Source organism: Crotalus tigris, unplaced genomic scaffold (genome assembly GCF_016545835.1).
Source record: "Crotalus tigris isolate CLP2741 ecotype Arizona unplaced genomic scaffold, ASM1654583v1 scf7180000019021.11574027:1482141, whole genome shotgun sequence".
Lineage (NCBI taxonomy): Eukaryota > Metazoa > Chordata > Lepidosauria > Squamata > Viperidae > Crotalus > Crotalus tigris.
In genome coordinates this window covers 1,216,833-1,231,536 of record NW_024097333.1, presented here as the reverse complement: position 1 = coordinate 1,231,536, position 14,704 = coordinate 1,216,833, and the positions used below count along the sequence as shown (strand labels likewise).

General features: G+C 48.9%; 1 protein-coding gene across 1 annotated transcript in view; it reads right to left on the bottom strand.

Annotated features, from left to right (window-relative positions):
- ATG2A (autophagy related 2A) overlaps positions 1-14,704 on the bottom strand; it is an 80,117-nt gene that overhangs the window by 40,771 nt on the left and 24,642 nt on the right. The window contains 12 exon segments of the mRNA XM_039358450.1: positions 24-166; positions 1,458-1,620; positions 1,765-1,867; positions 3,270-3,507; positions 3,607-3,774; positions 4,995-5,096; positions 6,671-6,821; positions 7,701-7,956; positions 10,107-10,182; positions 11,085-11,221; positions 11,731-11,886; positions 13,878-13,974. Coding sequence (XP_039214384.1) covers positions 24-166; positions 1,458-1,620; positions 1,765-1,867; positions 3,270-3,507; positions 3,607-3,774; positions 4,995-5,096; positions 6,671-6,821; positions 7,701-7,956; positions 10,107-10,182; positions 11,085-11,221; positions 11,731-11,886; positions 13,878-13,974 — 1,790 coding nt within the window.

The following is a 14,704-nucleotide window of genomic DNA, read 5'->3' as shown; positions in this document are numbered from 1 at the left end:
CCAAGTTCTCCAAGCCTTCTGACCTGTTGTATATGCTTTCGTAGAACTTCTTGCTCGGCAAGTAGATGTGAACAGTAGGGAAGGTCAGCTCTAGAGTGTAGTGGGAGGCGGCCAGCGTCTGGCTCTGGAACTCGGCCATCTCCTCGCGGTCTCCGGGGATGACCATCTGAAGAGAAAAGGGTGATTACCAACAGAATATTTGTAGCTTAGGGCTGAAGCGTGAGGTCTTTGGTGCTCTCTGAGGTTGATTGTTTTCTTGCAGACGTTTCATGACCCAACTAAGCAACATCATCAGTGCCAGAAACGGGTAGGAATTGATCTTTATTTATCTAGAATGGCTTCTCCTGACAGTGTTGGCATGTGTTGTTAAACAGCCCCTTCTTGCACTGATGACGTTGCTTTGTTGGGTAATAAAATGTCTGCAAGAAAACAACCAAGCTCAGAGAGCACCCAGGACACCACAGAAGATAAGAAATAACCACATTTGGTGGACAGGTGGCAAGGCAAAGGCCTATTGGAGAAAGATACATACGCGGTTAGAAAAAATATTGGGTGAACACGTGGATTTTAAACCTGAACTTTTTTTAACTAGATATTATGCCTGAAAAGACTAGTAAGCAGAAATTACATCTAATCTTACACATCGCTACAGCAGCGAGAATAATTTTTGCACAATACTGGAAGAATGAAGGATTGACATCAGAAGAAGAAATAATCAGGAAAATATTGGAATGTGCAGAGATGGACAGATTAACTATGAGGTTGAAAGATAAAGAAGATACAGACTACTATCAAATTGGGAACCTATTTTATTCTTAGTTAGAGGAAAGAATGAAGGATTAGGAATTGAACCTGTATTAGCATAGCAAACTCCAGACAACTTGTTGATTGGAAAAATGAACATATGTTGATGGGAAAAAAACCAATAAAATCTTTATAAAAAAAAAAAAGAAATAAAGAGGAAAGGTACTCGAAGCAGCTTGGGAAAAGGGCTAAATCAAAGGGGCACAACCTTTGGGAGGGGGAGGGGGGTTTGAAGGTGGGACTATTCTCCAAGAAGTAAGTAGGGCCCAAGCAAGAATTCACTTGGATTTCCTTTCCAATAAAATTTAATTAAAACCATTCTTACTAGAGCCCAACCTTTGTTACAGTATTTCTCAACTGTGCTAACTTTGAGATGTATGAACTTCAACGCCCAGAATTCTCCAGCCAGCATCCTAGGAACTGAAGTCGTCACACTTAAAAGGATGCTGGCTGAGGAATTCTGGGAGTTGAAGTCCACCCATCTTAAAGCCACCAATGTTGACAAACCGGTCTGTATTGAATACTTTTTGCCAGAGCTCTCTCTCAAGCTTTCAGATCTGGTAGCCACCAATTTTGGCGCCTCTGGGCCAAAGCCATCTTGTCCAGCATGCTGCTTCCTGCCCCCCAATGTATGGGGCAGCCAGAAAGCTCACCTCCTCCGTCTCATACATCGTCCTCTTGGAGGAGAAGGGTGAAGGCTCAGGCTGCTTCAGCTCACAGGGGCTTTCAACTGTTGACAGCTCCACCTCTTCGGTGGCTGCCAGTGCCAAATCCCAAGGGGCATCCGTAGGCGTTGGGCAGAAGGTCAAGATGAGCCTGTCAAGGAGAGGAGAGGAGAGGAGAGAACTGGATCCCCACCACCATCCCTCCCTGTATTGCAGTTTCCGTTGTGGTGCTACAAAAAGCCCCCTTCTCTTTGTAGCAGGAAAGCGCTCTCTTCTCCGCTCACGAGAAACTTACTTAGGGAGGAGATACTTCTTCCCTATGCCTCTGGCCAGTAAGTCAGGGGCTTTGCCCACCCGAAAACAAGGCACTGACAGCGTCCCACCATCTTCATAAATGCCTGTGTAGAAGAAGAGCAGGAAGAGCCGGGGGGGCGGAATTAAGCAAGTCATCAGCCTAGAATCAATACATTCTCGCAAAGGCTCCAAGTCCCACCCCTCTTGGATTCTGTTGGCTTTTATCTAGCGCAGTGGTTCTCAACCTGTGGGTCGAACGACCATTTCACGGGGGTCGCCAAACAACGCAGTCCGCCATTTCCCCCCCCCCTTTTCCTTAGCTGTGCTCCTCCCTTTTCTTCTATTGGCTTTCGAAAGCCAATAGAATAGACTCTCTTGAATAGAGTCTAATTCTATTGGCTTTCAAAAGTCAACAGGAATTGTCCAGGCTGTCTCTGCCCTGCTGAGCCCGCCCAAAGTCCCATTCTGCAAACGGTGCTGCACCAGTTGAGTAGTCCTCGACTTACGACCGGTTGAGTAGTCCCTGACTTACGACCGGTTGGGGGTCACGGCATTAAAAAGGTTGAGAACCACTGATCTAGTGCCAATTTAGCACCGAAGATTACTTGACTAACAGGCTTGAGCAACATAGGTAGTCCTCAATTTACAACTGAGACTTGAGCCCCAAATTTATGTTGCTAAGGGAGGCAGTTGTTAAGTGAGTTTTGCCCCATTTTACACCTTTTCTCGCCCCCGTTCGTTAAGTGAATCACTGCAGTTGTTAAATTAGTCACACGGTTGTTAAGTGAATCTCGCTTTGCCCGTTGACTTGGCTTGTCAGAACGTCGCCAAAGGGGTTCGCGTGATCCTGCGACACCGCAACCATCAAAAAGACAGGCCAGTTGCCAAGCATCTGAATTTTGATTGCATGACCATGGGGTTGCTGAAACGGTCATAAGTATGAAAAACGGTCACAGGTCACTCTTTTCAATGCTGTTGTAACTTCGAACAGTCACTAAATGAATGATTGTAAGTCGAGGACTACCTGTAGGGGGCTTGTAGTCCCAGATGTCCTGGCAGTTGTACTAACTGTCCTTTGTCAACTTCTTCTAGGGCAGTGGTTCTCAACCTGTGGGTCGGGACCCCATTTGGGCTCGAACGACCATTTCACGGGGGTCGCCAAACAACGCAGTCCGCCATTTTTCCCCCCTTTTCCTTAGCTGTGCTCCTCCCTTTTATTCTATTGGCTTTTGAAAGCCAATAGAATAGACTCTCTTGAATAGAGTCTAATTCTATTGGCTTTCAAAAGCCAATAGGAATTGTCCAGGCTGTCTCTGCCTGCTGAGCCCGCCAAAAGTCCCATTCTGCAAACGGTGCTGCACCAGTTGAGTAGTCCTCAACTTACGACCGGTTGAGTTGTCCTCGACTTACGACCAGTTGGGGGTCGCGGCATTAAAAAGGTTGAGAACCACTGTTCCAGGGGAAGGAGAGCGTTTGGGAAGCCACCAAATCCATCTCTTCACTTACCGTGCAAGTCGGTCAGCGTGACCTCTAACTGAACGGGACCCGTCGGTTCCAGATCCGTGTGCAGCTCAACACCGGCCAGGTCCAGCCGCAAGCGCTCCCTGCGCACCGCCTTCTCGGCCCAGGCGCGCCTCTCCGCCCAGACCCGGAGGTCCGGGACAGGGAACGGGAGAAGGAGGGAACCTTTGGGGGCCACCAGCTGGACGTTGGCCTGCCATTGGGCAGCCGGGGGGAAACCTGGCTGGCACCAGCAAGGGAAAGAGAAGGAGAAGACAACCTCAGTGGGGACGGAGAAGGAGCCACCTGCTGGAGCCGGCCGGCCACCTCCCCTCCGCCTTACCACGGGTTCCTCGGGAGGGTAGCCACCTGGCCGGGGTGGCACCATGGCGGGGTGCAACAGGGAGCAGAGGCGGTCCAGCGTACCCAGGTCCACTTCACAGAGGAAATTAGCCAGCTCCACCATCAGTTCCACCGTGAGCTTGGACGAGGCTCCTCTGGTTAGGCCCCTCTGGAAGGACGGCACAAAAGGTCAGCCCACAGCAGATCTCTCAACCTTGGGAACTTGAAGGTGGATGGACGTCCACTCCCAGAATTCCCCAGCCATAGCAGGTGAAGAACCGCTAGTCTAAACGTCCAACGGATGGGCAACTTAGAGCAGCGGTTCTCCACCTGTGGGTCGGGACCCCATTTGGGCTCGAACGACCATTTCACGGGGGTCGCCAAACAACGCAGTCCGCCATTTTTTTCCCCCTTTTCCTTAGCTGTGCTCCTCCCTTTTATTCTATTGGCTTTTGAAAGCCAATAGAAGAGACTCTCTTGAATAGAGTCTAATTCTATTGGCTTTCAAAAGCCAATAGGAATTGTCCAGGCTGTCTCTGCCCTGCTGAGCCCGCCAAAAGTCCCATTCTGCAAACGGTGCTGCACCAGTTGAGTAGTCCTCGACTTACGACCAGTAGAGTAGTCCTCGACTTATGACCGGTTGGGGGGGGGGGCGCGGCATTAAAAAGGTTGAGAACCACTGACTTAGAGGGTCTGCGTGTTCTGTGAACCAAGCCAGGCCATTCAGCCCGATTATGGCTTTTTCCTTTACACATTGGGCCTTCTCTGCAATTGCAAACGGAATGCAAAATCCTGCATTCAGTTTTGCTCACCACCTTAGAAAAAAGATGTTTGAGCCTTTGGAAAAGTGCAAAGAAGAGCAACTAAGACGATTAAAGGCCTGGAGACAAAAGCATCAGAAGAATGGTTGCAGGAATTGGGGATGACTAGTCTAGACAAAAGAAGGACGAGGGGCGACATGATGGCAGCATGGCAGTATTTGAGGGGCTGCCCCAAAGAAGAGGGGGTCAACCTGTTCTCCAAAGCCCCTGAAGGCAGGACAAGAAACAATGGATGGAAACTAATCAAGGAGAGAAGCAACCTGGAACTAAGGAGAAACTTCCTAACAGGGAGGACAATTAACCAGTGGAACAGAAGTTGCCTCCAGAAATCGTGGGTGCTCCATCGCTGGAGGTTTTTAAGAAAAGACTGGAGAGCCACATGTCTGGAATAGTATAGGTTCTCCTGCTTGAGCAGGGGGCTGGACTAGAAGACCTCCAAGGTCCCTTCCAGCTCTATTCTGACTTTGATTCTGGTCTGCATGATGCAGACCTTCTGAGGAGCTTTACTTCAGACAGGCCCAGCAAGACCCCCACTCCATGATTCCCCCAACCCAACCGGCCTGCAAACCTTGGAGGACGGCAGCTTCTCCAAGTGCTTGGACCGGATCCGTGCGCAGGGCTGAGGCGCCTGGCTGTAAGGAACGGGGCCCAGGCTGGGAAAGACCAGCAGCTGGAATAGAACAAACAGAAAATCAGTTTTTTGTCATGGTTGACTCGCTACACAGCCTGCTGGCAACTGGACAACAATAATGGGAGAGGGGAGGGATGGCGTGGGAATGGCGAGGGTGTGGTCCGGGAGGGAAACGTGGAACACGAGTGCAACGCCTGGAAGCCCGAGACAGATCCAAAACCCAAGGTCATCGACTCTGAGAATGTATTATTTCTCTCGCGTTCCTAAACGGGCTCTTGCTATGATTTCCTTCTTTCTTTTTTTTAAATATGCCATTGATTCGTTGATATTTGAAGGTAATACATCCGGGAGGTTAAAAAGTTTGAGCAAACTATCAAACGGCCAAGCCTTCGCCTATTTCAGCGGTTCTCCACCTGTGGGTCGGGACCCCATTTGGGGTCGAACGACCGTTTCACGGGGGTCGCCAAACAACGCAGTCCGCCATTTTTTCCCCCCTTTTCCTTAGCTGTGCTCCTCCCTTTTATTCTATTGGATTTCGAAAGCCAATAGAATAGGCTCTCTTGAATAGAGTCTAATTCTATTGGCTTTCCAAAGCCAATAGGAATTGTCCAGGCTGTCTCTGCCCTGCTGAGCCCGCCAAAAGTCCCATTCTGCAAAGGGTGCTGCAGCAGTTGAGTAGTCCTTGACTTACGACCGGTTGAGTAATCCTTGACTTACGATCGGTTGAGTAGTCCTCGACTTACGACCGGTTGGGGGTTGCGGCATTAAAAAGGTTGAGAACCACTGGCCTATTTAATGAGGGGTTGAAAAACGCGGACACCCGACCCTCCGGGGTTTTTTCCTCGCCAGCTGCTTGAGCAGAAAAGCAGCTGAATCTCTCTGGTGGGTCTTTCCCTTCTTCCTAGGACCCCTCCCCAATCAGCTCTACCCTCCCCCGGCTCAGAAAAGCTGAAGAAGTGCAGAAAGATCCCCCCCCCCTGGGAAGGACTTTTTTTTTTTTTTAAATGCCCCAGCAACGACTCTTGGCTTGAAGATCCCCCGGCTGCTATTTTTAAAAAGCCGAGAAGAGGGAAAGAAAAGGAAAAAAAAAGAGACTAGGACTTTTTTTTTTTTTTTTGCACTAAAAAAAAAAGGGAGAGGGAAGGGGGGGGGAAGGGAAATTCTCCCCAGCAGCTGGCTGGTCTGGCGGCGGTGCTGGTGATGGAGCAAAGGGGAACCGGGACCCTGCGCAAAGCTCTCCAGCCTTCCCGGGCTTCAGTCTGGGGGTCCTTTTCCTTTGCAAGTTCCTATTCTGTTCTGTTCTATTCTATTCTATTCCATTCCATTCCATTCTCTATTCCAGTGGTTCTCAACCTTTCTAATGCCGCGACCCCATAATACAGTTCCCCATGTTGTGGTGACCCCCAACCACTTATACATCACTGGGTGCCAGGGGCATGGCCAAAGAACAGGGGGGAAAAATGGCGGACAGCCTTGTTTGGCGACCCCCGTGAAATGGTCGTTTGACCCCAAATGGGGTCCCGACCCACAGGTGGAGAACCACTGTCCTAACCTCTCCAGCCTTGGTGAGGCTGCCCTCTCCCCAAAGACACTCCCCCCCCACACACACACACCTGAGTATATTCGGGTTTTCCTGTCCCTCTGCTGGCGGGCCACAGGCACTCCAAAATCTCCAGAAGACCGAAGGAGGCATCCCAGTTGAGCCTACACAGCTGCTTAGAAGCCCTGCGTTCGCAGGTGAGTTGAACCGCAGCCCCGGTCAGCCTGGAAGAGGGAAAGACACCCCAAAGGCACCTCAAAAAAGGAGCAATGGCTAGGTGGGCAAATTTAAGAGCAGGAGAAATCCCTGCCCATTCGCCTTAGGGCAGGGTTTTTCAACCTAGACAAAGATGGGTGGACTTCAACTCCCAGAATTCTGGGAATTTATTTATTTATTTATGAGACTTATATACCGCTTTAAGTGCAAGCACTCTCTAAGCGGTGTACACCAGTAAGCAATGTATATATATATATTTTACATTGCCCCCAACAATCTGGGTCCTCATTTTACCTACCCCGGAAGGATGGAAGGCTGAATTGATTGACGTCCACCCATCTTAAAGTTACTAAGACTGAGACACATGGACTGGCTGGGGAATCCTGGGGATTGAAATTCAGCCTTTAAAACAAGAAAAGTTCAACTCCCAGAATTCCCCAGCCGGCCAGTGTTTCCCACTCTTAGCCATTCTAAAATACGTGGACTTCGACTCCCAGATTTCCCCATCAACCAGTGTTTCTTAAAGTTGCTAAGGATGGGAAATACTGAGTGGGTGGGGATTTCTGGGAATTGGAAGTCTACCCAACTTAAAAGTTGCTTAGGAAACACTGGCTGGCTGGGGAATTCTGGGAGTTGAAGTCCACCTATTTTAAAGTGGCTAAGATTGGGAAACCCTGACTGGCAAAATCTGGGAATTAAGTCCACCTATCGTAAAGTTGCTAAGAGCAGGAAACACTGGTTGAATGGGGAATTCTGGGAGTTGAAGTCCACAGCTTTTAAAGTGGCTAAGAGTGGGAAACGGTGGCTGGCTGGCTGGGGAATTCTGGGCGTTCAACTCCACCCATCTTAAAGTCTCTTAAGAATGGGAAACCCTGGCCTGGACTCACCTGACATGGCTGCGTGGCATGGCCTCCTCAAAGCAGTGGCGCAGGGGATGGAAATCCCGGCCCCCGAAGGCGGTGTCCTTCAGACCCCCCAGCTGGGAGAAGAAACGCTGAGCTAATCCGAGCGAGAGGACATCCGATGGGAAAAGTCCAGGTGGCTGATGGAGCAGGGTCAAGGTCAGCCCCCCGACGGTCACCCGCAGCAGCATCTCGGGACGCTGGCTGTCCAAGGAGAGGGGCGGCAGGGGGCCTGCCTTGCCTGGAAGGAAAGAAGGGAAACGAGAATTGGAATGCTGAGACTTGAAGCCCACACCTGTGGGGACTGAGAAACGCTGAGCTGGGATTCCATGATCCAATGGGGGAGTCTGGGAGCTGAAGTCCACGTCTCTTAAAGATGCTGAGGTTGAAAAACTCTTTAATCCAGGGCTTTTCAACTGGGGGTACGCGTACCACCAGAGGTATTTTGGCACCTGGCAGGTGATATGCGACCATCCTAGAAATGGTAGCGGAAGGGGAGAGGATTGAGCTGAGCATCGCACAAGCCTGAGGGAGACAGCTGGAGCTGCAGGGGTGCCAGGATGAGTGCTGGGCTCCAGTTGATCAGCGCTTCTGAGAGCTGGAGGTGAACTTGGCTGGAAATGCCCCAGTTCGAGGGAGGGCTGTTGCGACTGAGCCAAGCCCTCGCTGCAAGCAGCTACAGCTGATCAGTGCTTCTCCGGGGCTATGGGGATTGAGCAAAGCCCAGGATCTCAGCAAGCAGCTACAGCTGATCAGCGGCAGGGCTAGGGGGGCTGGGCAGAAGCCCAGGATCAGCGCATTTCTGCAGGGGTGAGACAGAAGCTGAGGATCGGCACTTGCCACGAAAAGGAGGGGGGGAGAGGAGAGGCTATAAAAGGAGGTTTTGGCAGGAGAGGGAGAGAAAAAAAAGACCACGGGGAGGAGAAAGAGAAGGAAACTGCAAACAAGAGACTGAGAATCAACTGGAGGTGCATGGAGGAGAAAAGGGGGGAAGAGAGGAGAGACTATAAAAGAAGGGGGGAGAAGAGGATATAAGAAGGGGGAAGAAGAGGATATAAAAGAAGCAGGGGAGAGAAAAGATATAAAAGAACGGGGAAAGAGGATATAAAAGGGAGGAGAGAAGAGGAGATAAAAGAAGGGAAGAGAAGAGAGGATATAAAAGAAGAAGGGGAGAGAAAGGATATAAAAGAGGGAGGAAAGAAGAGAGGAGATAAAAGAAGGGGAGAGAAGAGAGGAGATAAAAGAAGAAGGGGAGAGAAAGGATATAAAAGAGGGAGGAAAGAAGAGGAGAAAAGAAGGGGAGAGAAGAGAGGAGATAAAAGAAGGGGGAAGATATAAGATGGGGGGAGAGAAGAGAGGATATAAAAAAGGGGAGAGAAGAGAGGATATAAAAGAAGGGGGGAGAAAAGAGAGGATATAAAAGAGGGATGAGAAAAGAGATGATATAAAAGGAGGAGTGAATCTTGTTTCTCCGCCGACTTTGTTTGTCAGAAGGGGATCACATGATCCTGGGACACTGTGACCATCATAAATACGGATCAGTTGCCAAGCATCCAAATGTAGATTGACCCTGGGGATGCTGCAACCGTTATAAGTGTGAAAAATGGTCATGTCACTTTTTTCAGTGCCGTTGTAACTTTGAACAGTCACTAAGCAAACTGTTGTAAGTCGAGGACTACTTGTATTTTATCACTTTTTTCCTTTTTTGGGGGGGTCATCAAGTTTTTGACACCTTGCTAGGCTACGGGTGGTACTCGAATATTGCCATATCCTAAAAGTGGTACAATCTGTGGAAAGGTTGAAAAGCCCTGCTTTAATCTATAGTACACGTAGTCCTTGACTTACAACGTTCGTTTAGTGACCGTTTGAAATTAAAATGGCCCTGAAAGAAATGACTTATGGACGTTTTCACACTTACGACCGTTGCGGCATTCCCTACGGTCACGCGATCAAAATTCAGACGCTTGGCAACTGACTCAGACTTATGACGGTCGCAGTATCCCGGGGGTCAAGTGATCATCCCCTTTTGCGACCTTCTGACAAGTAAAGTCAATGGGGAAGCCTGAATCACTTAACAGCTGTGTTACTCGCTTAACAACTGCAACGATTCACTTAACAACTGTGACAAGACAGGCCGTAAAGTGGGGCAAAACTCATTTAATAGCTGTCTTGCTTAGGAATGCAAATTTTAGGCTCAACTCTAGATAGAAATTGAGGACTCCCTATGTCATCTTTTTAAAAAAGGAAAGGATATTTAACTGTATTTCATGCAGCGTTCAGGTGCTCAGACTGGTTGCAAGAAGGAAACAACGAAGAATCATCGCCCGACCCCTCTACGTTCTCCCCATCTTTTCCCAACCTCCCTGTAAAACTGCAGGAAAACCAACTGACCTGGTACCGTATTGAGACCTGGCAAGGTTGAGGCAAAAGGCAGTCGTCTATAACGCCGGGGGCTTCCTAGCATCAGCTGTGAAGGAAGATTCATATGAATGTGTTTTTTAAAATGTTCATTTTCATGCGGTAAGTGTTAAGCTTTTGATCTGAAAGTCTGTTTTAATGTTTTTAATTTTCTAAGGGTCCATATTGTCATTTGTGACACTGTGTAAGAGTCCCAGAGGCACTTGATAAGTGAGATCGGTGGCATATAAATCCAATAAATAAATGGAGGAAAGATCACTTCCAGGACTTCGAGCATAGAGTAGAGTTAGAAGGGACCTTGGAGGTCATCTAGTCCAACCCGCTGCTCAGGCAGGAAACCCTATACCATTTTGGACAAGTGGCTGTCCAGTTTCTTCTTGAAAACTTCCAGTGTTGGAGCATTCACAGCTTCTGGAGGCAGGTTGTTCCACTGGTTAATTGTTCTCACTGTCAGGAAGTTTCTCCTTAGTTCTTGGTTGCTTCTCTCCTTGATTAGTTTTCAACTATTGCTTCTTGCCTTGCCCTCAGGTGCTCTGGAGAATAAGCTGACCCCCCCTCTTCTTTATGGCAGCCCCTCAAATATTGAAACACTGATAACATGTCACTCCTTCTTTTCATTCAACCAGACATACCCAATTCCTGCAACCTTCATATGTTTTAGCCTCCCGTCCCCTATTCATCTTTATGGCTCTTCTCTGCAGCCTTTCCAGGGTTATTTATTCCACTTCTAGGAGTGTTAATTACTATTCTGGTATAGAACTCTTTCATTGTACTATAGTAGTAAACTGGGAAAAAGGGCTTGCTTTGAGTGTCTTCATTCTCGGCCTGCAAATTCTGGTCCCCACAGATGTGCCTAAAGAAAGCATCACTGAGACTCACAAAGCAGTTAGGAACAATGGAGAGAAATTCAGGATGGCCACAGGGAAGAAAAGAGTCAAACAAGGCACTCACCCCTGGGACAAAAGTTGGGGGCTGCAAGGGAGTGGTGCTAATGTCACTGTGGACCGACGAATCCAGATCCGAGAGGTCGCTGACTGAGCGCAGAGACGTTACACTGCTCGTCATGGGTGCCATGGAGAAGAACATCTCTGAGAAGAGAGAGGGAAAATGGGTGGAAAGTTTAACATTTACTAGTGGGGGGGTGGGGGGGAGATGCTTGGTGCTCTAGGACAGTGGTCCTCAACCTGTGGGTCGCGACCCCTTTGGGAGTCGAACAACCGTTTCACAGGGGTCACCTAAGACCAGGGCTTTTTGCAAAAGGCGATCACGTGACCCTGGAACAATGTGACCCTCATAAATATGAATCAGTTGCCAAGCATCGAAATGTAAATCACATTTTAAGGCATGTGGACTTCAACTCCCAGAATTCCACAGTGGAATTCTGGGAGTTGAAGTCCACATGCCTTAAAATGGTCAAGGTTGAGAAACACTGGTCTAGACTAATCTACCATATAATAAAAACCCATAAAAAAAGTCTAGCAGCAGAGGGAGACCCAAGAAATGACAGCTGCATCAAAGAGATCTATTGACTCTGTCGTTCTTCTGGAGAGGAAAGGAGCAATGGGTCTCCTTCAAGGGCTCTCTTGCTAAGAATCACCTCCGTTCTCCACTCCAGCAGCCATTCCCTCCAGATGTGCAGGCGCCGATGCCAACCCTGAATGCAGCTGCTGGCTGAGGTCTTGCTCAATCAGCTTCAGATCTTCCGCATCCAGAGGGCGGTTTTTGCTCATCTGTTCCTGCAGAATGCCGGATTCTTTGTCAGGGGAAGAGGGGAGAAGAAAAGGTTAGGCAAGTTTATTTATTTGTTTAAAGAGCCGAGGTGGCGCAGCAGTTAGAGTGCAGTACTGCAGGCCACTTTAGCTGACTATGTTCAGCAGGTCAGCGGTTCAAATCTCACCGGCTCAGGGTTGACTTAGCCTTCCATCCTTCTGGGGTAGGTAAAATGAGGACCCAGATTGTTGGGGGCAATGTAAATATATATATATATATATATATACACACATTGCTTACTGGTGTACACTGCTTAGAGAGTGCTTGCACTTAAAGCGGTATATAAGTCTCATAAATAAATAAATTTATTTTTAAAATTTATAAGCCGCCCCATTCCCGCAGGACTCTGGGTGGCTAACAATAAAAAGCACCATATAACATGACAAAACCAACAATATACAATGACAGTCATCCAGGGGTCAGATTTTATAAACCCCAGGCCTGCCAGAAAAGCCAGGTCTTAAGCAGCTTACGGAAAACCAAAGAGGGGGAAAAAAAAAAAATCACACAATCAGTAATTTGGTATTTGCAGAGACAGAAAAGAAGCTGGACGAGACCACAAAACTCTACGTTTAATTTTGTTTTTTTTTTATTTATATCCCGCCTTTTTTTTTTTTTTTACAAATAACTCAGGGCAGATCCCTCAGACTTTCCATCAGACAGATGCATCAGACTTTCCTCCTCCTGTTCTCCCCACAGCAACAACCCTGTGAGGTGGGCTGGGCTGACAAAGAGCAACTGGCCCAAAGCCTCCCACCTGTCTTTCAGGCCTAAGGCAGCACTAGAACTCGCAAGTGTCCTGGTGATTGGCCCACAGCCATCTAGCTGGCTTTCATGGCTAAGGCGGCGCTAGAACTCACCGTCTCCTGGTTTCCAGCCTGGCACTTTTGCTACTAGACCAAACTGGCTCTTACCCAGCCTGCAAGGTGTCCCGTTCAGTCCCCAGAAGCACAATTCTCACTTTTTCCAGATTCACACAACCCCTGGAGTCCCAAGTTAACCAAAGATATTGGATTCACCAGCAAACTAAGGGCAAATGTATACACTGCCTCTTTGGGCGATTTCGTGAGTTGTGTGTGTGCAGGATGAACCACCCAAGAGTTACTTTTTTCCATGGAAAAGGGCCTAGGGCAACGGTTCTCAACCTGTTGGTCGGGACCCCATTTGGGGTCGAACGACCATTTCATGGGGGTCGCCAAACAACGCAGTCCGCCATTTTTCCCCCCTTTTCCTTAGCTGTGCTACTCCCTTTTATTCTATTGGCTTTTGAAAGCCAATAGAATAGACTCTCTTGAATAGAGTCTTTGGCTTTCAAAAGCCAATAGGAATTGTCCAGGCTGTCTCTGCCCTGCTGAGCCCGCCAAAAGTCTCATTCTGCAAACGGTGCTGCAAGTTGTCTGCAGCGAAGTCGAGCTGTCTGGAAGCTTCCACCCCTCCCTGCTGAGCAACTACTGGCGCACGTGGGGCCCGGCGGGTGCCTTACCTCCCTTGGGCTGGGCCAGCTGGTGGCCCAGCCGGTGGTCAGCCTGCGCCGTCTCTGCCGCTTGCCAGCTACGCCTCGGCCAGCGCAGGGGGCGGCACCACGCATGTGCGGCGCTCCCGGGCAGGGAAAGTCCTCGACTTACGACCGGTTGGGTAGTCCTCGACTTACAACCGGTTGGGGGGCCGTGGTATTAAAAAGGTTGAGAACCACTGGCCTAGGGCAGTGCTGCTCAACCTTGGCGTGCTGGCTGGGGAATTCTGGGAGTTGAAGTCCACGCATCTTCAAGTTGAGGTGGGCGGGCATATATGCACACCTGCGCGCTCAACTTGCACAAGTCGAGCTGCGTGCACGAATGCGTGTGCCCATCCACCATTTGCACGGTCCGGTTCCCCTCTCCCTAACCCCAGCTGGGTCGCTAAGCTGCAAAGGCTGGGGACCGCTGATCTGGATCATCACTTCTCCAGCCCTCCCGCTGGACCCCCACCCCTCACCAGACAGGTTCAGGGATGAGAGAAGGTCCGCCAGGTGCACGATCTGTTGAGGAGCCAGCAGCAGGTGCAGAGATCCAATCTTCCCATCTAACTCCAGCTGCAGGTGGAAAGAACCACGTCCCACGTCAACGAAGAAGTTCTGCCCATTTCAGGGAAGGGCAAAATCCAGGTGTTTCCCTCTCTCCCTGGACCCTAACCCCTAATTCCCATAAAGAAGACCCATCTAGACCAGGACGCTAAACCGAGCACGCATTCAGGAGAAAAAAATCAACAGATTTGCATGCTTTCGCGATTAAAAAACATAAAACAGAACAATAATAATAATAGTTGCTTAAGCAGGAGATCCTCTACCACTTGAGACAACATTTCAGACAAAAAAAAGCATTCCTATATCTCTTTGTTGACCTGGCTTACCTAGAAAGTTTCCTTCCCTCCTTCTTATACTGAACAGCTTCAATGTGGTGTTAGTTTCCTTAAATTTTTGGACTGGGGGGAATCACTTCCTCTTTCATAGATCTTTCATGTTTTCCCTAAAGACAACTCCAAATTGCTCTGAACCATCCTTGCCCTTAGTGGTGGCTTGTTTGTGTGAGCTACTGTTTAATCAACAACCCAGGTTTAAGCAAATGATGGCTTGTTGCAAGGAACCAGTCTAAAATATACGATATATGATTTCAAGGTGCCTAACCTAATAATAGCCAGTTCCACTTATACAAGGAATCAAGGCCACACTCACACAGGGATCTCTCTCTGTTTCTGTCTGTTAGGAAAGATCAGGGACACACCTTACGTTCCGTTAAACTGATTTATTGCTCATGTCTATGCAT